The sequence below is a fragment of the Podarcis raffonei genome, chromosome 13 (assembly GCF_027172205.1).
Source record: "Podarcis raffonei isolate rPodRaf1 chromosome 13, rPodRaf1.pri, whole genome shotgun sequence".
Lineage (NCBI taxonomy): Eukaryota > Metazoa > Chordata > Lepidosauria > Squamata > Lacertidae > Podarcis > Podarcis raffonei.
Window position 1 is genome coordinate 40,037,263 of NC_070614.1, and position 22,779 is coordinate 40,060,041.

Below are 22,779 nucleotides of genomic sequence, written 5' to 3' on the forward strand. Positions count from 1 at the left end.
TTATCAGACTACAAGTTCCAGAATTCTTTGTGAGGAAGACATGACTTTTTAAAGCTGTATGGCACTGCTTTAAACGTATAGTTCAGATGGAGCCAAAGTGACAAGCTGGGTGCTATACAGTTGTGTTTGGGCCCAGTGTTGTTCAACAATAAATGATTTGATGAACGCTGGGGGAGGGGGACGTACTCATTAAATCTGCAGATGACACTAAACTGTGAGAAATAACCAATGCCTTAGAAGACAGAGATTATCTTGATAGGAAGGAGACCTGGGCCAAAACTCACAGAATGAAATTTCAACAGAGATAAATGTGAAGCTCTGTGTTTAGGCAGGAATTAAATCAGATTCACAGGTAGCACCCGCACACTGCGTGTACCCTTCAGCAAAGAAAACTTTCCCCTACTCCAAGGATGCAGATACTCTAATCCCACCGAAGACAGCCCAAACCATCAAAAATCAATGAAGACGCTTGACAAACTGGACTGTCATTTTGTTTTGTTAACATTTTTAAACAAAGCAATGAGGGGAAAATCCAGTAAGAACGAGGCACGAACAAAAAGAAAGACATTATTAACAAGGAGGACATTAAAGAGATGTCAGCTGTAAACTTCCAATTTTCTTCTCTTCCTGATTAGCAGTGGTGGTAAAAAAAACTAATAAAAAATTAAAAGGCAAGGGGAGAAAATGAATTCCTAATTTTTCCAGTGTCTGTCCCATTAAATAAGAGCACAAGGTCAAAAAAATAATAACCTCAAGGTTCTGTATACATAATTACAATACTGAAACATATATATAATATATGTGTTATAGAGAAAAGTTATATACAGAAATGAGGATGGACTAATGGAGCTTTTTCGCTGGCTTGTAGATGGGATCGTGGAGTCTAGAAGCTGCCATTTAGGGCAGGCGTGTTCTGGGAAGCGAGATTCTGAAACAGGCTCATGATTTTCAAGCTATTCACAACTGCAGAAAAATGTGGCCTAAGGCGGAGAGCGATGCTGCGGAAGGTGAAAGCAGAAGGGGCAACGGGGAGAGTTATGAAGATGCACAAGTCCAAAGTTGCCCAAATCCATTCAGTCCACTTCCAACTCAGCCCGACCTCCAAGGCAGCAAGAGTTCTCTCTCCCTGTTGCAGAGACCCTTCTTCCCACAACATTTCTAAAATTCTGACCCGCCCAGGCTCTGCTAAGCTACTGTAGATATCAGCATCCCAGGTCTCGGTAAGCTGCATGGAATAAAAGCCAAGGATCTGACCGGCTGCATTCTGCACCGCTATCAAAGGAAGGCCTAGCTAGCTAATGCCAGTGTGTCGGAACGCTAAAAGGGTTTGTGGTTGCATAACGAAAACACATCAAGAAAAATCATTCGAGTTACAGTATTTTAAAGGAACCAATTTGCTTTCCGCTGAGGGACAGAGGAATAAAGCATGCAACTCGGGGGCATGTACTATATTAACCAACTAAAAGCATTTTAAAACCTGTTTTAAACCGCCGTGCCTCAAATTTTATGAAGGGACTGTGGGGGTTCAAAATATGAAAGCATTCTCAGCCTGTTCCCCAAATGACAATTCCTTAACCTGACCCTAGGCCAGCCTTCTTCCTGCTGCTGGTCTCTCGATAAATGTTAGGGTACTGTACCGCCTCTGACTGCCATGCTGGGCTGGGGATCATGGGAGTTTTCATACCAAACACCTGGGAACTTGGGAAAGGGCTCTTCAAGAGAGCCCAGAGAAGTCAAAACTAATGGTCCACTGGCTTAAATGTGTTGTGGAGACGCGTCCTTTGTATCCAGCAAATGACCGGTGCTGGGTGTATGCTAATAAAACAAGGGCAAAGATTTCCAAATATGTTGTTAAAGGACTGATATGGGTACCGGTGCTTGGAGAGGAACAGTGTACAACACAGTCCCGTCCCCCTTGTTGGCAGAAGCTCCCTAGAAACCTGGCTGCTTCCCTCACTGTCTGGAGGCAGCAAATGGGAATGTTTGTGCCAGAAGGTAAATACTGAAGGACAAGAAATTGCTGAAGAGCAAAAACCTTTCTCAAGTGCATATCACCAAAGGGGGAATCTCAACATACGGCCCCCTCTCTGCTCCAATCTCTTTTCTCCTTTCTGCTCAAGAAATCTCAACAGACACATATAGGCACCAACTTTTTTTTTCCTGACCACTGCTAAGAAATCTTTGCATAGGAGCAGCCAAATGGCTGAGTTTCTGGGTAGCAGGGTAGCCAGCTCCCCACCCCCAATACACATACACATACACACACTCAGACTCGCATTCACAGAAAGGCTTCCTGTCTCAATTCACGGTATGTGAGGGAGCAATCCAACAGGTTCAGCTTTCCTCTTTGCTGCAGGCCCATGTGGGCTAAAGCCGCCTTGATTAAATTTCAGGCTGCCATGCGGCTTTCAAAGAACAGAGACACCGCCAGCAAATAAGGCAACTATTGTAGCCTGTGGGTAACCATGCATGGGGGCCAGGTAGCCAAAGGAAGGAGGGATTTCTTATATGGGAGACAGTCAAGTCTGGGGTGGAGCCGAGGGAAATATATATATATATAGCAATGTTATGAGGGCCAACCCACAATGGAAGAAACATTTGTTAATATATTGGCGGGAAGACAATACCTTGTTCTCGAAACCAGCCTCTCTGGGGGTGGTTTTGTAAGCCTGGAGTGGTTAAATAGCTTTAAGGAGAGAGGATTCTATATACAGTACTTGAAATTGGGATGTCAGGAGTTATTATTATTAATAATATGGTTACCTCCTCGGTTAAGATTCCCAACCTTTCGGTAGGGGAGCGGAGTGATGCAGCTGCTCCTGTCGGTTGCGACAAAAACAGCAGTGGGCGGCCATTTTCCGTAGCCACGCAGAGCGCAGCCGCCATCTTGTTTTGGCCCTATTCATTAACGAGAGGGGAAGGGGAGGGGGAAGGGAGCCACATCCACCTCAGGCACGCAAAGGGAGGTAAAAACATGGACCTCCATTAAATATTCCACTACCCAACCGCGGCCCTAAGTTGTGTGGTTCAGTGCATGGCAGCTATCCCTCGCCTTGGCACAGCTCCTCCTGCCCTCTGGGTCCCCCTACCACAACAAGTCTCTGGGTGGCAGCCACCACCTTGGTCCTTGGCTGACAGGAGGGAGTCGTCGGGGCCCGTGTGGCCCCCCAGCCCTACTCAAAAGTGTGTGCTTTGTACCACGGACGCCCCTGAGGTTCCCCCCTCCTTCCCCTCCTCAGCGGGCGGCGGAGGGGCTGACTTGGGTTCCTTTTTCCTCAGCGACAACTTCCTCTCCTTCTTTAGCTTGGCCTCCTCTTTGGCTCGCTCCCTCTGCTGCTTCTTCTCCCGCTCCTTCTCCTGCTTCTCCCGTTCCTTCTGCAGCTTCCGCTCGCGCTCCTTCTCCTGCTTTTGCCGCTCCTTCTCCAGCTTCTCCTGCCTCTCGCGCTCCTTCTCTTTCCGCCTCTCCTCCTTGCTGCTGCCGCCCGCTTTCCTGGGGGGCCCTCCGAGCGGCATGTTGTTCCCGGTCGGGGACGGCAAGGCCGGGTGGAGGCCTTCGGACACCACCACCTGGCTCTGGGCGGCGGGAGGAGCCGGAGTGGGGACAGCCGACACAGCCAAGGAGCCCACCGTGTGTGCTGGGGAGAAGGAGGGGCCGCCAGTACTGCCAATGGCAACCCTCTGCCGCAGGCCGGTGAGGCTCAAAAGGCTGGCGCTGGCGCTCAAGGGCGGGTTCATGCGGTGGCTTTCCTCGTGGATGGCCCGCGAGCCATGCAACCGGCGGGAGGGCTTGTACTGGAGCTCTCCCCGCGTCTCCCGCCATTTCTTCAGCTGCGTGGCGTTCTCCCGCTCCACAAGGGCTTCCGTCACCGGGAGGTTAATCACCTGGGCAAGGGGCGGATGGGAGACGGACAAAAGAAGCACAAGAGGAATAGCCACGTGGCATCTTTCACCAATGTCCGCCACAATTCCACCCCGTCTCAGCAGCCCCCTCGTATGTGTAACATCTCCCGGCCCACATAAAACAAAGGCAATGCCAGGGCAAGGCTACGTCACAGCTGCAATGGAAACCACTTGCCATGTGGAGTTCCTGGTTTCTTCCCTCTGTGGTTTCTCTCTCTTTCAAATCAGCCTGGGCAAGCAGAGGAAGGCTGCTTAATCTTTTCCGCTATGGTCCAATCAACTTCCGCCATGCCACCTTATAATCTGCATTTGGGGGAATACCAGGATCCGGGACTTCACCCACGTGCAGGCGAAAAAGGGCCTGGTGGAGGGCGATTAGGTACTGACAAACACGAAGGGGAAGGGTTAGGCAGAACCTCCCCATTTGCCCTTCCTCCACTCCCAACTCACAGCCTGCCCAGGCAGATTTTGGTTGTGTGGGAAAAAAGAAAATCAAAACCATTTTAAAAGTTGAGGGAAAAGCAGCCTCCCCCCCCCAAAAAAATCTGAACTCCATGTAATTTGTCACTGGAAGCATGTGATTAGCAGATTTCTTAAAGCACTTTCCACCAAATCTGGAGACAGTCTATTTTTATGAGCTCATTTAAGATCCCTTCCTCAGTTATCTTACGTTAGGATTTTGATTGCATTTGTATCTTCAGTTCATGTCTATTTGAATAAATATGGACATTGTGGATCGTCCCTTCTTTAAATCTGATATCCCTTTGATAATTTGCATTCTCTACACCAGAGGAGGGCAGATTTGCAGATCATCTAGAAATCAAACAATTGACCCCAATCTGCCTTCCCCTGCCCTGTGCATCCTGACTACTTTCCCAACTGGCTTTCTGCCTTACGGATATCATGCAGTAACTCATCCTTGGTGCAGAATCCAAGGCTCCTTGTTCTCCGCTTAGAACTCTGCCCTTACGACCTGTTTCTCACCTCCTGGACAAGGAAGTTCTCTTGCATGGTATCAACAGGCAGGTTCCTTAGTTTCTCCATCGTCTCGTACATGCCTTGGCAGGAGCGCAGCTTGTCTACTGAGCCCAGCGTGTTCCGGAGCAGCACTAGGCCCACACGGAAGATTATCTTCACCCCTGCAAGTGGGAGAGAAGGATCACTCAGGGGTTGGGGTGGGGGGAGAGGAAGGAGCTTGACACATCGTATGACAGGCATCCCTAAACTCAGCCCTCCAGATGTTTTGGGACTACAATTCCCATCATCCCTGACCACTGGTCCTGTTAGCTGGAGATGATGGGAGTTATAGCCCCAAAACATCTGGAGGGCCGCATTTGGGGATGCCTGTCGTATGAGGCCAGGAATCCCATCATCCTCTGTGAGATGGAGATAAGCGTTATAAAAAAGGAGGCTACACAAGTCGAGTTTGTAACAACCAAGTAAGCAAGGGCTCAGGAGTCACCCTTCTGATTCAATGATGGAAAGGCAGTTCAAAAGAAAAGCCAAAGGAGAGGATCCAATTTATAGCAGAAAATGCCGTTGTTCTTGTATCTTTCCCTACTGACTGGGTCGGCATAAGCGGGGGGGGGGGGATGCAGAGACTACGTAATCAAGACACCCAAGGCCTGGCAGAGAGAAAGCGAGTGGGGACCAAGGAAGGAGCCTCACCTTCACAGAAGAACATGTCCCAGACGCGCAGTACAGAGCACCAGGGCAAGGTCCGGGAGAAGATGCACATGAACCACTCCGTCATGTACAAGATGGGGTCGACCTTGTACCTTTTCAGGTGGCGGTAGGCAATGGGAGACGCTCGCCGCAGCAGGGCAAAGAAGATCTCCCCGTCCAGCTGAATCGCCTCCTGCGCAGGAAGCACAAGAAACCTCTGGGATGAGAGGAGCACTGGGAGGAAGGGGAATCACCAACCCTGTATTTCCCCTCCCCACTACTTTCACCTTTCTCCTTTTAACTGTATCTTGCTGTACCAGCCCAAAGGAGGGCCTGTGGGAGTGGTTGGGTGCAGGAATATCAAGGTGGATAAAAATAATTGAAAATCATGGGGTTTTTTTATTTAAATTGGATTTTTTAAATTGGATTTTTTAAATTTAAATTGGATTTTTAAAATTAATTGCTTTTGGAGGAAAAATCTTTCTAAAGATAGTTTTCTATTTAAGTTACATTAGAGTCCAAAGGCTATTCATCAGGCAATAAGGATTTGTTTTAAGTTTTTCATGCGTGCTAAAACTCAGTCTAAGGTGTGTGGTTTTTTAAAAAAAAAATGTTTAACCACATCAGTTAACAAACATGGATACTTATGCTATAATGTTATTGTTTAGTTAAAAAAAATGTTTAAATTGTTATTAAGGAAAAGATTTTCTTCTTCTAATAAAGTGCAGCAGAAAAGTTGTCCAAATATAAACAGTTAATTTGTTAAACCTCACAATAATTTCATAATTATCTGTCAACGTATTTCTAATAGTATAACCAAATCAGTAATTTTTGATATAACTGTAAAAACTACTCTGAAAATTTATTATTCCAAAAATGAAACCTTCATCTGGTTGTAAATATTAAGATCATACCAGCAAGAATGAGTCTTTCTGTAAAAAAAATATGATTTAAATCAAGTCTTACTAACTAGTGATTTAAATCGTGCTATAAATCGATTTGACTTAAATCAAATCCACCCTGAGGAATACCAAAGAAGGATGTAAAAGATCCCAGAGTGCTTTATTAAAAGGTGTAAGGTAAAGGTAAAGGTACCCCTGCCCGTACGGGCCAGTCTTGCCAGACTCTAGGGTTGTGCGCCCATCTCACTCAAGAGGCCGGGGGCCAGCGCTGTCTGCAGACACTTCCGGGTCACGTGGCCAGTGTGACAATGCTGCATCTGGCGAGCCAGCGCAGCACACGGAAACGCCGTTTACCTTCCCGCCAGTAAGCGGTCCCTATTTATCTACTTGCACCCAGGGGTGCTTTCGAACTGCTAGGTTGGCAGGCGCTGGGACCGAGCAACGGGAGCGCACCCCGCCGCGGGGATTCGAACCGCCGACCTTTCGATCAGCAAGCCCTAGGCGCTGAGGCTTTTACCCACAGCGCCACCCGTGTCCCTATTAAAAGGTGTAGACTTCAGCAAATCAGCTAGTCAGGTCTCCCAGCCTTTACAGATGCAGACACGGCAGGAAGGAGATGGCTTGTCCACACCCAAGCAAAGGTTTATACAACCTTTATACACAAAGCAGCATTTGTCACTCTGGCCATGACTTCTCATTGTGGCTCCATCATGGCAAATACCAAAATCTCACAGACAGTTCCCCTTTCTGGGCTCAGAGCCCAGAACCCCAAGCCCACAGGTAATGAAGCCAATTAGCCTGTATCAAAGCAAACGAATATATATATCTTCTGGTCTATGACCGTAATAAACTTATTCATTCATTCAAACGAATATATACGTACAGTGGTGCCTCGCAAGACGAAATTAATTCGTTCCGCAAGTTTTTCGCTGCCGCCCGCCAGCATTTTAAGATCGCCCCGGGACAGCAGAGAAGTCTCCGCTGTCCCGGGAAGGCAGGCAGGGGGAGCAAAGACTTTTGCCCCCCGCCGGCCTTCAGAAGAGGTCCAGGACCTCTTCTGAAGGCCGGCGGTGGGCGAAGTCTTTGCTCCCGATGGCCAGCATTTTAAAAGCGGTCCGGGATAGCGGGAAAGCCCTGCTATCCCGGACCGCTTTTAAAATGCTGGCGGTGGGGAGCAAAGCCTTTCGGCCCCCGCCGGCCTTCCTGGACCTCTTCTGAAGGCCGGCAGGGGGCGAAAGGCTTTGCTCCCCACCGCCAGCATTTAAAAGAGGTCACCGGAGATTTCCCTATGGGCTTTCTTCTTGTGAAGCAAGCCCATAGGGAAATTCGTCTTGCAGAACGACTCAAAAACGGAAAACTCTTTCGTCTTGCGAGTTTTTCGTTTTGCGAGGCGTTCGTCTTGCGAGGCACCACTGTATATGAGCTCACTGCTGCTACAACAACTACCAATTATTTGCAGGATTATCTTGACTACCAAGATGATGTCTGCAGAGCTTCTGGAACAGTTCACCTTTGATTCAACACACATGGGAGAACAAAGAAGCCAAAAAGCAGCTTGAGAAGCCTGGTTTCAGACCCTGAAAGTAGTTGTCACTTCTGAGAGCAACAGAGAAATACAGAGGGACAGGAAAGTCAGAGACAGTAACTAGGCAGGCCTGAAGTGGTCCCATGGACCACAGCTTAAGGCTGCATGGAGCTAGAAGAATTGCCATATTTTTAATGGATAAAGGTTCTGTGACTAATGGCTGTATATAAGGCAGAAATAAAGCTTCCCCCAGCATGAAACGAACATAGGAAGCTGCCTTTAAGTGAGCCCACCTGGCTTAGTACTGCCTACAGTAGGTTGCCAAGATTCAAGAAGGGGTCCCTCCCAGACCCACCTGGAGACACCAGGGGATTATACCTGGGACCTTCTGCTAGCAAAGAAGGTGTTCTACCACCAAGCCAGGGCCCTTCACCTGTTGATTTTTGCCTGCTTGGCAGTTGCTTAAAGGCACAGTCTCTGTCCATATAAAACAGGGATGGGGAATCTGTCCCCCCCCCCGATGCTGTTGGAGATCCAGTTCCCATCAGCACCAGTCAACATGGCCAGTGGTCAGGAGAGATGGGAGATGTGGCCCAACAACAAGCTAGAGTGCCTGGGGTTAGTCACCCCTGCTCCAGTGGGATGGGGTAACAAAAGACTCAAGACATACAGTTAGCCACTGATTCCTCTTTAGCTCTGCTGTTCATATGAAAGGTTGGCTTTATTTAATTCACTTTTAACTCTCTTTCACCCTGATATTTTTTCCACCGTGGGCCCACTTTTAAGCAGTCACCTGGTTTAAAGAATGTGTTGCTTAATTGCACACATTTTAAAAAAGCAACTATCCCTGCATATATAAGCAGCTGAATAATAATAATAAAAAAAAAAACAGTTCCAAAAGGGAAAGGGCATCTTTTCTTTATTTCGAGAGGATGCACACACATCACGACAGGCAAGATCACAGATGTCGTATTTCCACCACTGAAGAGATCACCTCTTCTAAAACGGCACTTGCTGCCCCGTTATAATTATAATTCAGCCCATTATAAGCTGGGAAAATAAGAAGTCGGCGACTTGAGTCCAAGGCGAGCTCACTCTCCGGACCAGTCATCCGTGGTGGCAGGGGGTGGGAGGGCAAGTTCCAGGTCTGACTGGAGGAAGGATGAAGGGAGAAGTGAAACAGGTTGGAAAACAAACCCTTAAAAAGCTAGTCCGATAAACTGGCCCTAACAGAGAAATGAAAGTGAGGAAAGAGCAGGCAGGTGTACAATTATGTGTGTCCCTGCTGCTGCTGCTGCTGCTGCTGCATGTTACCAGACTACAAGCCTCCCGTCCTTTCCCAGGAGGGCAAGTTTCATTCCTCTCCAGAAAAGTAGAGAACAGGAAGATACTGGGCGGTTCTTGTAGGACACTGCTAAGCAGACATTCCAGTGAAGTAGTAGTGGGGGGAAACATCTATTCATTAGAGTGTTTTTTTTAAGAGTGCAGAAAACATTTCCCCGTAAAGAAGCCCTGTGGAAACGCCTGGGGCCTACTGCCCTTCCTCACAGGACCACAGCCGTACTCACCAGTCCAGCGCTGTAATAGCCAGGGAGGTATTTCTCACAGATTTGCACCAGGCACCAGAAAGCTTGCTGAAAAGACAGAGAAACAGAAACTCTCAACACTGATAATCTGGGCAGTCATACCCTCCTGGCTAAGGCAGTCCTTCCACTAGTTCACTGCCCAATTGCATGCAATAAACCCCTACTAGTGCATTCAGGAAGGACAGCCCAGAGAGTTACCTCCTCTGTTCTGGCTGCCATATTTCCTTTGCAGTACTGTTCAGGTGGCACACAAGCAACCAACGTCCAAAAAGAAGAACAAAGAAAGCTGCATTATATTGGGTCAGGCCATTGGTCTATCTAGCACAGCATTATCTACGCTGACCGGCAGTGGCTCTGCATGGCTTCAGGAAGGGAATATTTCCCAGGCCTACCTTGAGGAGTCAAGGATTGAACCTGCGACCTTCTGCCTGCAAAGCAGATGCTCTGCTGCTGAGCTACAGCCCTTGACTTCCACTGGAGTTGAAGAAGCAAGGCACCACCGATGGATTGCTGTGGGCCTTATAAATTCTGAAATACCATGGCTGTATTTCTACGTTGGGAAAGTGTTTGCAGGTAAGGGTGTTGACAACTGGCCTGAGACTAAGTAACAGGGCTGAAAAGTGGCAGGTTGCCAGAGAGAGAGAGAGGGTTAAGGAGAGAGTGCCCAACAGACTCTTATCTCCTGGTAGACATGCCTTGAGGGCCCGTGCGCAGTCATAAAGATTGCTGCAAGACTAGAGTTTGAGTTTGGAGGCTCTGAGACATCTGTTTGGTTTGGTGATTAGAGTGCTGCACAAGGACCTGGGAGACCAGGGTTGAAATCCCCACTCAGCCGGGTGACCTCGGCCTGGCAGTCATCAGCTCTCGGCCTAGCCTACTTGTTGTGAGGATAAAATGAGGAGTCGGGGGAAGCCTGCCCATCAGCTTGAGCTCCTTGGGGAAAAGAAGGGATGTGTGTGTAATAATCAAGACAAGCCTCTGGTCTGACCCAGCAGGGCTCTTCTTAGGTGTCTCTGAGAGCATGGAGCAAGGTGCCGGCTCCCCCTGCCTACTGCTTCAGCAGCACAAAGGACAGTTTCTAGCAGAGAAGGAACCACTGGGTAGGCCTGGTGTAAAAGACCCTCTCCTTACCAACACCAAGACCCCAAGAGTTTTGGAGTCAGGATGCTCTCCCCCCTTCCACTTTTCCTGCTGAAGATTCTTCCCAGCATATACAAACTTTGGCTCCTCCCCAGACCTCAGCCGCCACATCCCATCCTTTTCTTTTTCAGAGAACCCACATTCTCAAGGTGTCCGCTGTCCCTCCCTCTGCCACACAGTGTCATGAAGTAGCTCCTCACCTCTGCAGGCATATGCATCAGCAAAACCGCGGCCACGGGTGCCTGTGCCTGGCAGTAGCCTTCTTCTGGCCGGTAGATGGTGTAGGCCTTCAGAATGCGGTAGAGGTCCTGCTGCCTGTGACGGAAGAGAAGGGTGAGGACCAGGGATCCAGAACCCCTCTCCTAGCCTTGAAGGGGCAATCAGATTCAAAATGGGACCCAGCAGGCTCAGGGAAGGGTTGGAAGGTGTGACGTAGGTCTTTGGCCTCTAGGCAGTGCCATTTCTAACCCAAGACTAGACCGCAGATAAGGGCTGGGCCTCCAATGGAGGCTCAAGGTTTCCAAAGCACAGGCTGTAATGGTCCTGGGGCAGGCAAAAGAGAGGTGGGAGTCATGAGCGTCTGACTACCAATAGGCTGTGCTACTTCAGGTGGGAGATGGAAGGGATGCAGGAGAAGGATGAATGCTGGAACCTGAGTGAGTGCTGACAGTCTTTCCCAACCTGGTGGGCTACAACTCCCATCATCCGCACCCAGCACAAGGAGCTGGAGAGGAAGGGATGAAGGCGCCTTAGAGGGCAAATTCTTCAAGTACACGGGGTGGAAGCACAATCCTAAGAGTCGGAGGTGCACAAGAGAAGCATGGAGACCTCCCAACCTTAGATGACACTCCTTTTGGCCACTGTAGCAAAACCATTCCCTGCCACCCGTCTTCCGTTCTCTCACCCGTGGCCTCCCCGAGCTGCAAACATCTCGTGGAAAGGGAATTGCCTGTGCAGGTCTTTTTCAATCACATCTAGCCATTTGGGATCTCCAGGCTGGCGCTCCAATTCCTAAGAAAAAAGCAGACAAGAAACAAAACAAAACAAAATGGAGAGGGAGAAAGGCTGAAAACTTGTTCTCTCTTCTTTTCCCAGCAGAGAGCCTGACGTCACCCTCCCATCAGCATAGCAGCCAAGACAAGGTATTTGGAAATACCTCAAATTTCCCTGGATTTTGATCCAGAAGCTCCTTGCTGTTTGAGAGGAGTTGCCATGCTTTGGCACGGAGAGAAGAAGGGATCCCCTTCCGGCAGCGCAATTTCACCTGCAAATGAGATGGAGGAATTAATAAATTCAATAAGAAAGGGAAGCTCAGATCCCAGCTGGAGTCTTTCCCTCTACACAGTCGGGAAGGTGGTACTCAGAAGCTGATCTCTGCTTACCTTTTGGAATCTGCGTGACAGCCATTTGTCCCAGTGGGAAAACATGTCCAGCCATTTGAGTTCCCTCTGCCTGGCCACATCCACTGGAATGGCGCTTTCACTGCAGGGAAAGAAGAAGAAGAAGAAAGGATAAGGAAGCAGATACTGAGCTAAGGAGAAAAAGGTTGTCAGTTCTACTCAGTGCCAAGTGAGTTTCAACCATGCTTATTATGCTCATTTTGCAAGAAGTACACAACATTCATGGAAAGAGCTAAAGGGCTATGCAATATACTGGTACCCTCAGCCTCTTGGCCAGCTTCTGAACTTTCAAAAGGACACAACTACAAATTCCTTTTTTGAAAAATGCAGATTATGCAGCTGCACTGGGGAGGTGGGACCACTGGGACGGTACCAAACTCCCCCAGCCCAGTGTCCTTCTCTTGCTCCCCAGCTTCATGGTCCCTGAGAGTCCCCCTCTTCCAGACCCTTTTAGGAAAAGGGATTGGCAGGATAAGCCCTCTAGGCAGGTAACAAACACTTTCCGAGCCAGGCACCCTCTACTTGCTACCCTGAACATACCATCTTTGTAATTTCTACTCAACACATGGGAAAATCCTAGACTGAGCTTTTGTTCCATCAAACTCATTGCTCTTGGTTTGTGGCCACCAAGGAGATTGTGGGAGGGCATTGAGAAATGGAGCAGTTTCCTCCTGCGTAACCTGAGAAAATGTTACAGGGTAAGGTTCCAGTCAGAGTGTCTGTGGTTTCCCACTATCCATTCCTGCCTCCGGGCTCACCAACCGTGTACTACATGACTACAAGTACATGCAAGATTCATAATGTATTCAGCTTTCCTCGCTCCTCCCCCACAAAAGAAAACTTCAAAGAGTATTCGGGGATAACTCTGATAAGCATGAATGAAAGTAAGAAGCCCTTCAGCTAGTCGTGATGTGATTCACAATTAGCTGGGCAGTGGGCAACAGGCAATTCAAGCTTGTCCTTTTTTAAAAAATAAATTTTCAAAATACAAACACAAGAAAGAAAGAAAGAAAGAAAGAAAGAAAGAAAGAAAGAAAGAGACAACTCAAGCTTGTCCCTGTATTGGGGAAGGGGGGGGGGAATAGCAAGGTGCCTAATTTCACTTGCTTCCACCCCTTACCCGCATCAGTTTCAGTCAAGAGGCCTTAGGAAGGCGAACATACAGAAGGATCTGGGCAGGGCTCCCTTTAACAGAACCCAGCAAGAAACAGGAAGTGTGGTTTGCCAAACAGGAAGTGGTGGGGCTGCTTAATTGAAAAAAGCCAGGGAAGGAGTTTGGTGGGGAAGGAACAGCAGTTTTCTCCCACGGCCACACCCATCGGAGGAAACCAGTGGCTGGTGCTTTTGTGGGGCTCCACTTCTCTGCAAGGCAACCTATAAGCCTCCAGCATTATAAGGCTTTAGCCCACACATAGAGAAACCAGGGACCTCCACTCACTTCCTACAGTGCATTGGGGTGGGTGCATACCTGGGCTCAGCCAGCACCCCTATGCCCCATTTCTATCCTGGTCTTCCTTCCATGGAACTTAGAGCAGCACATGTGGGGTTTATTTGATCTTCACAACAATTGTGTGAGTGACTTGTTCAAGGTCACCCAGGGGAGCGTTGTGGCTGAGCAGCAGTCTGAACCAAAGCTGCCTACACACCCTGTACTCAAGCCATGAGTCAAAAGCTCTACTTCGCCCCAAAATTTGCTAGAGGAACCTGCATTTCAGAGCCTAAGACAAATCAAAAGAGATATATTTTAACCAATGTGGATAAGGCAGGGAAGAAAACCAAACACAAAACAACAAATCCTGAATACTGGCTCGGCTCAGCTCCCAATATCCCGGTTCCATTTTTTTCTGCTCTAACCCTGTTGGCTGCCGATACCCATAGTTCTTTTTCTATTGACTACTGTTTACTTTGTCAGTCATTCTTCCTCAATAGCTGGCTTTCCTTACAGGTTCCAGCATCGGCCAAAAGATGACAGAAGGTGGTACAGATGGCTGAGCAGGAACAGCAGCTTATCCGCATCCAATAAGACAAACTTCAAGCAATTGGTCCCACACCCGCCAAGCAAAGAAGGCAACCCCCCAGGCTGCTGCCACCTACATGCATTCGCCAGCTGAAACAAAACAACACCCCACTAATCCTTAGCACAGACAGGCCTCGTTACTAACTCATATTCTGCAGACGAACAAGCTGACGGTCAGCAGACTGCAAAACCAGCAGGAATTTGCACTTGTCAGAGCTATCAACTAAAAAGGGCATTCCACAACTGAAATCAATCCTGCAAATTAGGACTGCCAGCATAAACTAGTTTTCATATTTAATTTGCATCTAACTTTTCTTGTGGGCAAAACTGGGAACTGTTTCTTCCTGCCACATCCTTGCATCTTGTAAGAAGACTTTAAAAATGGATCCAACGCATTGCTGGAAATTCCAGCGATTAGACAGCTTACAACAGAACCTCCCCAAGCCCCGCCCCCATTTTCAGAAAGTGAATACTTCCAATTGCTAGAGACAAACAATAGGGAGAAAGCTGTCAGCAGCACCTTGCCCTCTGGGGGTATTTGACCAGCCAGCTAGTGAAAACAAAGGGTGCTATGTAAAAAAGGATCTGGCCAAAGGCTCCTCTAATTCAGCGTCCTATTCTCATAGTGGCCAAACAGATGCTTGTGGGAAGTCTAATATCATGTTGAAAACTAGCAGGGAGAAGAGGGCTGGCCTCCGATGAGGTCTTCCTCATCAAACATGAGCTCAGCAGACTTTTCTCTTTAAAAGAAAACTAAAATTCTTAGGGTTAGGGGTGGCTGCCAAATCCTGTGTTAGTGGCTGTTTACAGGTACGTCACTTTCTAAATACACACATACACAATGTTCCACATGCCATACACACTATTCCACACTCCCATGTGAAACCAGGGCAACCGAGGAGAGGCAATGCTTCCTCCTCCACACCCTTTAGTGGCATCTGATTAGGGGCCTAGGTAAGTCTTTGAGCTAAAAGACATCCCTAGACATCCATCAGTCAGTGTCACTTGGCATTACTATGCTCAGGAATCCAGGGTAGTGAGACAAACTTCCAGTGTGCTTAACTGCATTACTGAAGGCCACAGACAACTGCCGCTGTACAGTTACAGGTCCTGAAAGGTCAGCTTTTGAACCCACCCAGAATCTCCCAGCTTTTCAGGGCCAGAACAGGCAGCAAGTCTGGGTAGACTGGGTAGAGTGATACACTGGCATGGAGAGGAAGAGGGGAAACACCTTCCAATAGATAACGGCTCAAAAGCTCTTCAAAAGCAACAGCATATTGGTCAGTCCACGCTGCACAAATCACCTGAGCACTAACTCACTTTCTTTCCTCGCCCCATGTAGATGACAAACTGCTTTTAGAAGAAGCTGCTTGTAACTGAGGACTGGGGGAATGGTGCTCTTCAAAATAAGGAAACAAAAGCCAAGCACTCTTCACAGAATATCTCTTCAACAGCCACAGCTGTATACACTTTATTGAGAGCCTGAAAACAATTAAGAGCACACAGGGCAAGTTGAATGTGGTCCATCCATTCCTGCATCTCATCTCCAGGAGGAGCAAGGAAGTGGTGTTAGAAACTCAGATATATAAGCTAATTGCCAAATGGCATCTTAAACCTGGGTTGCAGTTGCCACAATGGTATGTCTAGGCACCATTCCCACCCCCCAAAATAAGTTTATTAGTATTATTATTAATATCTCTATACCACTTTATATTTTAATACAGAATAAAATAAATTCAAGCTTCAGGGGAAATATTTCATATCCTTCTCTAAGTGACATTTTGCTTTCCCCATGTTTATTTACCTATTTTATTTATATAGCTGCCCAATCGCAGAAGTACTCTCGGAAGCCAGTGCAGTGTAGTGGTTAAGAGTGTTGGGCTAGGACCTGGAAGATCAGGGTTCAAAACCCCACTCAGTCATGAAGCTTACTAGGTGACCTAGGGCCAGTCACAGCCTCTTAACCTACCTCACAGGGTTGTTATAGGGATTGATTGAGGAGGTGAGTGAACCATGTACTCCTTGGAGAAAAAGGCAAGATATAAATGCATTAAAGAAGCTGTTCTGCTTACCTGCTTAAGAAAGGTGGAGAGGCCAGCCAGATGGAGATGTCAGTGCCAACCTGGCATCCAGAGATCTCCATGTGGTCGCAACTGGGCCCATGTAAGTTGCAAAACATGCCTGGTACCTGCCTGGCTAATTTCTAACATTGCCAGAAAGCAACAGGGGAGTAATCAGTCAATTCATCATCTCATTCCCTCCCAGCTCTTAGAAGACTGACAAGTGAGCAGGTGATTGTTTCCTTTGGCTATAGTTAGCAACTACAGATGTAGACATCCTATATGAAAATGTCTAACCTTTGACCTGCTCACATCCTGGGACAGTGAATTCCCTTAGCAACTTTGTCTCCCACCACACCACAAATGCATGGAATGGCCATTTAAGAGGCAATGGCAACTGGAGTAAGAGGCAAACCAAGGATTTGGGGGATATAGAGCAATACACAACTGAAATAAAATAGACGTGATAGTCTGAATTCACACTACTGAGACTAATGTTACAACAACACTTCCCGTGTTTGGGACAAAGACTGACTGGCATGCACGAAAGAAAGGTGGTCAGTCACAAAACAAAAGAGCATGTAGCATCCTTCCAGTGAAACAACACATCCAGAGAGATGGTTTGAATTTCAGGCAAATGAGGGCAACATTCAAGCTGAAGAGAAAAAACAGAGTTATGGGCAGAGATTAAATCCCAGTCATATTTGGATGGAGAAATGAGTCACTTGATCTAATTGAAGGATCATGCTGAAGAGACAGCTCTAGGGTTTAGGAAGACAATTAAGGCGGTTCCAAAACAGCCATGATCAGCAGCTCCCCCACCCCAATTCATACAACTGTTTTACAGAGCATCAGGAAGCCTCTGAACTCCACACTGTCCTCCTGCCTAGAGGAGAATCAATGTATTTCACCTCTTTGCAAAAACTCAAGTGCTTTTTGTTCCTTTGCTGTATGCCAAGCACAGGATGATGAAGTAGGTTTAGAGGGGAAATATAAGGATTTTTCTTAAAGAGGAATGACTGCACATTCTGTTCCAAACGTCAACCAATAAAACCAAAATCTCATATTCCCCAAAAGTCAAAGATTAGAGCAAGCACTCCCCAAACTAGTGAGATACCATTCACAAAGTCTGATGGACGAGCATCTGTGGGCGATGCCTTAGGTTATACTTATGCTGTCAGGGTACCAATCTGGGCAAGGATCCCTCTCATCCCTAGGATTCTCCCCACAACCCAACTTTTCCAAGATGACAGCTTGCGCCCCCTAGGGGAAGAACATCATATATTCTTTTCCCAGCACCCTAGCCAGAGTTGGAATTGTGGTCATCACTGGATATCTTGCTGAACTTGTTTGTCCTGTATAAAAGACTAACATCTCCCCTCCCTCCCTTCCCCGCAGCATGGGAAACTCATCACCTTGGTGCCAATACTTACATTGAACCAACATATTGGCTGCCCCCTAGGAAGCCATATTTGTCGGTCCTGCGGTATGCCAATCCATTGATCTCGGAATCTGAACCCAAGGAGCTAGCATCATCAAGGAATCCAGAGCCGGGCAGTGACTCCATGGTGCCTGACATGAGGCTGACAGAATCCAAGTAGCTCAATGTGTCAGGAGCTGGAGGAGCTCTGGGTGCCGGGGTTCCGAGACTGGACTGGGAACCCATGTCCTGGGGCGGTTGTGGAGTGGAGAGATCGTGAGGCGCCAAGCCCTCTGGGGTGGTCGGTGGAGTCTTCTCGGGAGGCGTCACGGGGCTAGGTGCTACCACTACCACTGTGGGCGATTCTGGTGGAACCGGGAGAGATTTCACCATGGTCTCTTTAGGCAAAGCCACAGCTGGCGACACCATCCCAACATCATCGGACGACGTCACCGACATTCCATTTACTGTTGCCACGGCTGGCACAGGATCCACCGAATTGGTCACAGGTACCGTCTCTGCGGAAGATTTGTCGCCCACCGGAATTACGTCCGTAGCTACGGCATCCGATGCCACCTGTGCAGGAAAGGCCATGGTCCCGTTATCGTTGGCCACAGCCATGAGAGACATCTCTACGGTGATCTTGGTTAAAGTTGCTTCTGTAGGAATGCAAGGTGCTGCTGTTGTAGCGCTGGTTGGCAGGTCTGCTTCCACGGCTTCCATTGTTACTGCATTGTCTGTTGCCAGGGGCGAAGCTGTCATGTTGTCTGCAGGCACCCCTACAGCCCCAGGAGCCGGGCTCACCTTCTTGAGGGCATGGAGCACTGAGTGAGGAGCATTATACCTCGGTGGGGGTGATGGAGGGTCCCCAGAACCGGTCTCCATAACAACAATGGCCCCCTCCCCCCCAATAGGGGGGGAAATGCGGCCTAGTCACCCAGCCAAAGCCTGAGCTGTGGTAAGGGGAGGGTGGGGAAGGAGAAGGAGGAAGCACAGAGCCTCGCGCTCCCCCCTGCCCTGGTAGAAGCAGCAGCAGTAGGAGAGGCAACCACCCCAGGCTGCGCGCGCATCTCCAGACAGCCTAGGCCGGAGTTCAGCCAATGAGAGTCAAGGAGGAAAACGACTTTAGCCAATCACTGAAATGGAGCACAAGTGGAACAGAAAGGGGTGGGGAGGGCCTGGAGATGAGGGCGGGGCTCCTCGAAGGGCAAACCAATCGAATAGAGCGGGCTATGGTGCGCAGCCAATCCTTAAAGGGAAGTAGGAGATGTCGATCAAAATGAGGAAGGGCGGGGGAGTACTTGCCAATCAGAGGCACAGACCCAAAACCAGAAATCCGTTTTCTTAGCCGGGAGGCCGGCGAAGCTAAACCAATCGGGACAGAGCTGGCTAAGGTATTTGTAGGAAAGGGCGGGGGAGAGGCGTGCTTAAAGAGCCCACCAGCCAACAGGAAGAAGAACCGGCAAGGATTGTCCAATCACCAGCGAGAGCGGAAATTAACCCTGCAAAGACGAACGCACGTGATGTTTATAGGCGGCTAACGGGGAAGTAAAAGCGGCGGCTTTCGTCAAATAAAGCGGCAGCCGAAGGTGTCAGCTTTTTTGAGTAGCGTGATCCTGAACCAATGGAACTCCAGGATGTGAAAATGTGGGCGCGAACGTTTCTGACGTTGCCCAGTCCAGCGAAAGGCAAAAGACCTTTCTCGTCGGCTTGTGAGGTGTTACCAGAATAGCCAATAAGAATGGGGTTTCGATTTTTAATTGACATTTCCCTAGGCCAGTCAGATTTAAAAATTGAGTTAGACCGGCGAGAGTCAGAGCCAACGACCAAGAACGAAATGAATTGTGGGGGCGGGGAAGAGAGTGATTGATGGGGCTACGAGGGTTATGATTGGAGCCCAGATTGTCAAATGAAAGGCAAGGAGGGGTCCTAACGGGAATAGAATTTCAAGAGATGCTGCCTCGACCGGCCTTGTCAAGAACTTGACCAAAGTCCCAGCATCCTTTGCACTCACGCTGTGCCGGCTTGAAACGCAGCGAGGTCACTCATTATTCATCTTAATTCGGATTGAAGCTGGTTTTGAGGGGAAGTGCATCGAAATACCTCACTGCATAAGAAATGACAGGATAGTTATGGATTTGGGCTGACTACAAAAAAAGAACTGTTGCCCCTGTGGTGAGTCTGCATTCCTTGCAAAAGCACACTGGGCTGAAGGAGGCAGCTGGAAGTGAAAGACACCCTTTCCCACTTTCTCTTTCAGCTTTTACAGTGGATCTGACTTTCACCCAAATCCAAAGTGAGTGATCAAAAGTCCAAATGTGCCCTGGGGTCTGAAAATGTTGGCAACCCCTGATGTACTAGACAGTGTGGGTGGTGCTGTGGTCTAAACCACTGAGCCCCTTGGGCTTGCCGATCAGAAGGTTGGCGGTTCGAATCCTCACGGCAGGGCGCTCTGTCCCAGCTTCTGCCAACCTAGCAGTTCAAAAGCATGCCAGTGCAAGTAGATAAATAGATACTTCCGCGACGGGAAGGTAAACAGCGTTTCCATGAGCTCTGGCTCCCGTCATGGTGTTCCGTTGCGCTAGAAGCGGTTTAGTCATGCTGGCCACATGACCTGGAAAGCCGTCTGTGGACAAACGCCGGCTCACTCGGGCAGAAAGCATGATGAGTGCCGCAACCCCATAGTCGCCTTTGACTGGACTTAACTGTCCAGGGGTTTTTTACCGTTTACTAGAGGCAAGGATTCCCAGGTCTTAATCTGTGCTGGGAGCCTTTTTAAGCTGAATATAAAGTAGCCACCTACAAATTACAGTGATACCTCAGGTTAAATACTTAATTCGTTCCGGAGGTCCGTACTTAACCTGAAACTGTTCTTAACCTGAAGCACCACTTAACCTGAAGCCTATGTAACCTGAAGCCTATGTAACCTGAGGTACCACTGTACTTTAAAGAGGAAATGCACCATGAAAAGAAGGCAAAGATTTACATTAAAATCTGCATATACTACTTTATAGCAAGAGATGCAAATTTAGGAAGTTTTATAATTTAAATACATGTCTGATGCATCTCACCATAGTGGGGAAGACTGACCAGGTGACCTGTGCTTTGTTCTTCAGGTGCTAACTGTTCATGACTTCAAGAGCCCTCTTCTCCCTTCTTGGGCTTCTTTTATATTTAAACTGGATTTTGAGCAGGCAGCCCTACAGAGGACTATCCTCTGCAAAGAAAGACACATGGGCACCTTATGTGACGAACAAGATAATTTTTTAAAAAAACAGATCAGTGTTGGTCTCCTCCCCACCATTTTTAATACAATCAGACTGATTTTAGATATGTACAGATTTACATTAACCCAGTTATAAAGTTTGTCCTTTTTCCCTGGCAAGTTTCATTACCTTTCAACAGCTGTGTGCTAGGAAAGAATTCCACAGGCCACGGTATCAATTTCCACATTGTTAGGAAAAGCTGCACCAGTTGCAGGCAGGCCTTGCCGCTGTAAATTACAGGAGTCTTCAGGTGGCATGTGTGCTCAAGGGAAGGGCTGTAGCTCAGTAGTAGAGCATGTGCTTTGCATTCAGAAGGTCCCAGGTTCAATCCCTAGCATCTCTTGAGTCAGTCTGAGAAAAGACTTCCTGCCTCAAACCCTGGAGAGCTGCTGCCAATTAGTGTGGATGACCCTGAGCTAGATGGACCAATAGTCTGGCTTGGAATAAGACAGCTTCTTACACCCCAGGGTGCCAGGACCCTTGCGCTTTATTTCCAGGTTGGAAATACAGAAGGTATGACTCCAAGTTAACAGAATATCACCTTCCATTTTGGGTATGTGTCCAGGAGGAGGATGTGTCAGCTCAGCACGGATAGCTGCAAAAGGCCTTAGTAGGTCAGGTTACCCTGAGCTGAGCTGATGGGCTCTTCCCTTCTTGCGCTTTTCTACACCTTAGCAAAAATGTCAATTCTCACCCTCCTCCCACCTGACCCACTGGTCTGTCTTCCCCGCTGCCACCTCCTTTTCTTTCTTATGTCTTTGTTCCTTCTCTCCATGTTTTTCCGCGTTTTTATGTCTCTCCCCTTGCGCCACCTCCATTTACCACTCTCTCTTTCAGGACCCTTCCAGACTGCCTGTCTGTTGCATTCTGAAACACCTCATTGACGCAATAATAGTGTGTTAGCGAGGAGTTTACATGACATGTTTCGGAATGCGAAAAACAAACCACCAGTCTGGAAAGGTCCCGAAAGAGAGTGGCAAATTCATACCCCAATCTGCTAGACAGTCTGCACACTATTCCACTGTATTAGTTTTGCAATGCTTCCTGAAAGAGACCTCATTATTGCCATCTGGGAGGGCTTTCTTGTGCTGTAGTGCAAAAAGTGGGGCAAGCAACCTTCCATCCACCCTGGAATATTTGTGGTATGAAAAGTTACCCTTTTCGTCAGAGGTCTACAGGACACTCACTGATTGGAAAGAAAGTAGCATGTCCGCCCCCAAAACTTTTGCAGGCATAAATAGTATTGAAAGTGGGATCATGCAGAACCTCCCCACTGCCATTGTGAGCTGAAATAATCACGAATTTACAACTTTTAAAAGACATCTGGCGAGGCCCTCTGTCTTCCTCATCCATGTGCACCTTTCTCAGGAATTGGGAAGATATTAGTGCTCTATCTCTGTATTCCATCACTTTGCTATTGTTCCTTTTCCTTACTTCATGCTGTGTTCTGCAAGTTTGCAGTGAGAGGTGGGAAGGTAACATTACATGGGCCTATGTCCCTACTGATGTTGGAAATCTGGGCAATTATTCTGTCCACTTTTAAATCAGAAGGTCTCCATGGTCACCAATTTGTTGACAGGAGGGCTGCTAAGGAAGGGATCCCCCCTCCTAAAAAAAAACCACCTGTATCCAAGTTGTTTCTGTGGTTACAGCACCCTCTTCACACACCCCTTGCCTCTAAATATGCAGCTGTGGTAGCCAAGGTCTGCATTTTGCCCTTGGGATCTCTAGTTCCCAGTCCCTGTTCTAGCAATCAATCTGATCTTTGAAGAGTTGCAGGTACTCACGGCTTTCACCCTTCCATTTTCCTTCTCTCACATTCTCCCTCTCTCTGCCCTTACAGCACATGCTGGGTCTATAACTGGGGCTCTTTTGAGGGGAAATAACTAGGAATAAGT

At 48.1% G+C, this 22,779-nt stretch overlaps 1 protein-coding gene across 1 annotated transcript; it reads right to left on the reverse strand.

Moving 5' to 3' along the window:
- Window positions 1–483: 483 nt before the first annotated feature.
- TBC1D10B (TBC1 domain family member 10B) lies at window positions 484–18,648 on the reverse strand. The gene is made up of 9 exons (XM_053363504.1): window positions 17,629–18,648; window positions 12,101–12,200; window positions 11,875–11,982; window positions 11,623–11,729; window positions 10,919–11,033; window positions 9,561–9,626; window positions 5,569–5,758; window positions 4,885–5,039; window positions 484–3,882 (listed from the first exon to the last, which is right to left on the reverse strand). The coding sequence occupies exons 1-9, from the start codon at window positions 18,498–18,500 to the stop codon at window positions 3,178–3,180; spliced, it is 2,418 nt and encodes an 805-aa protein (XP_053219479.1). The 5' UTR covers window positions 18,501–18,648; the 3' UTR covers window positions 484–3,177.
- Window positions 18,649–22,779: the final 4,131 nt, after the last annotated feature.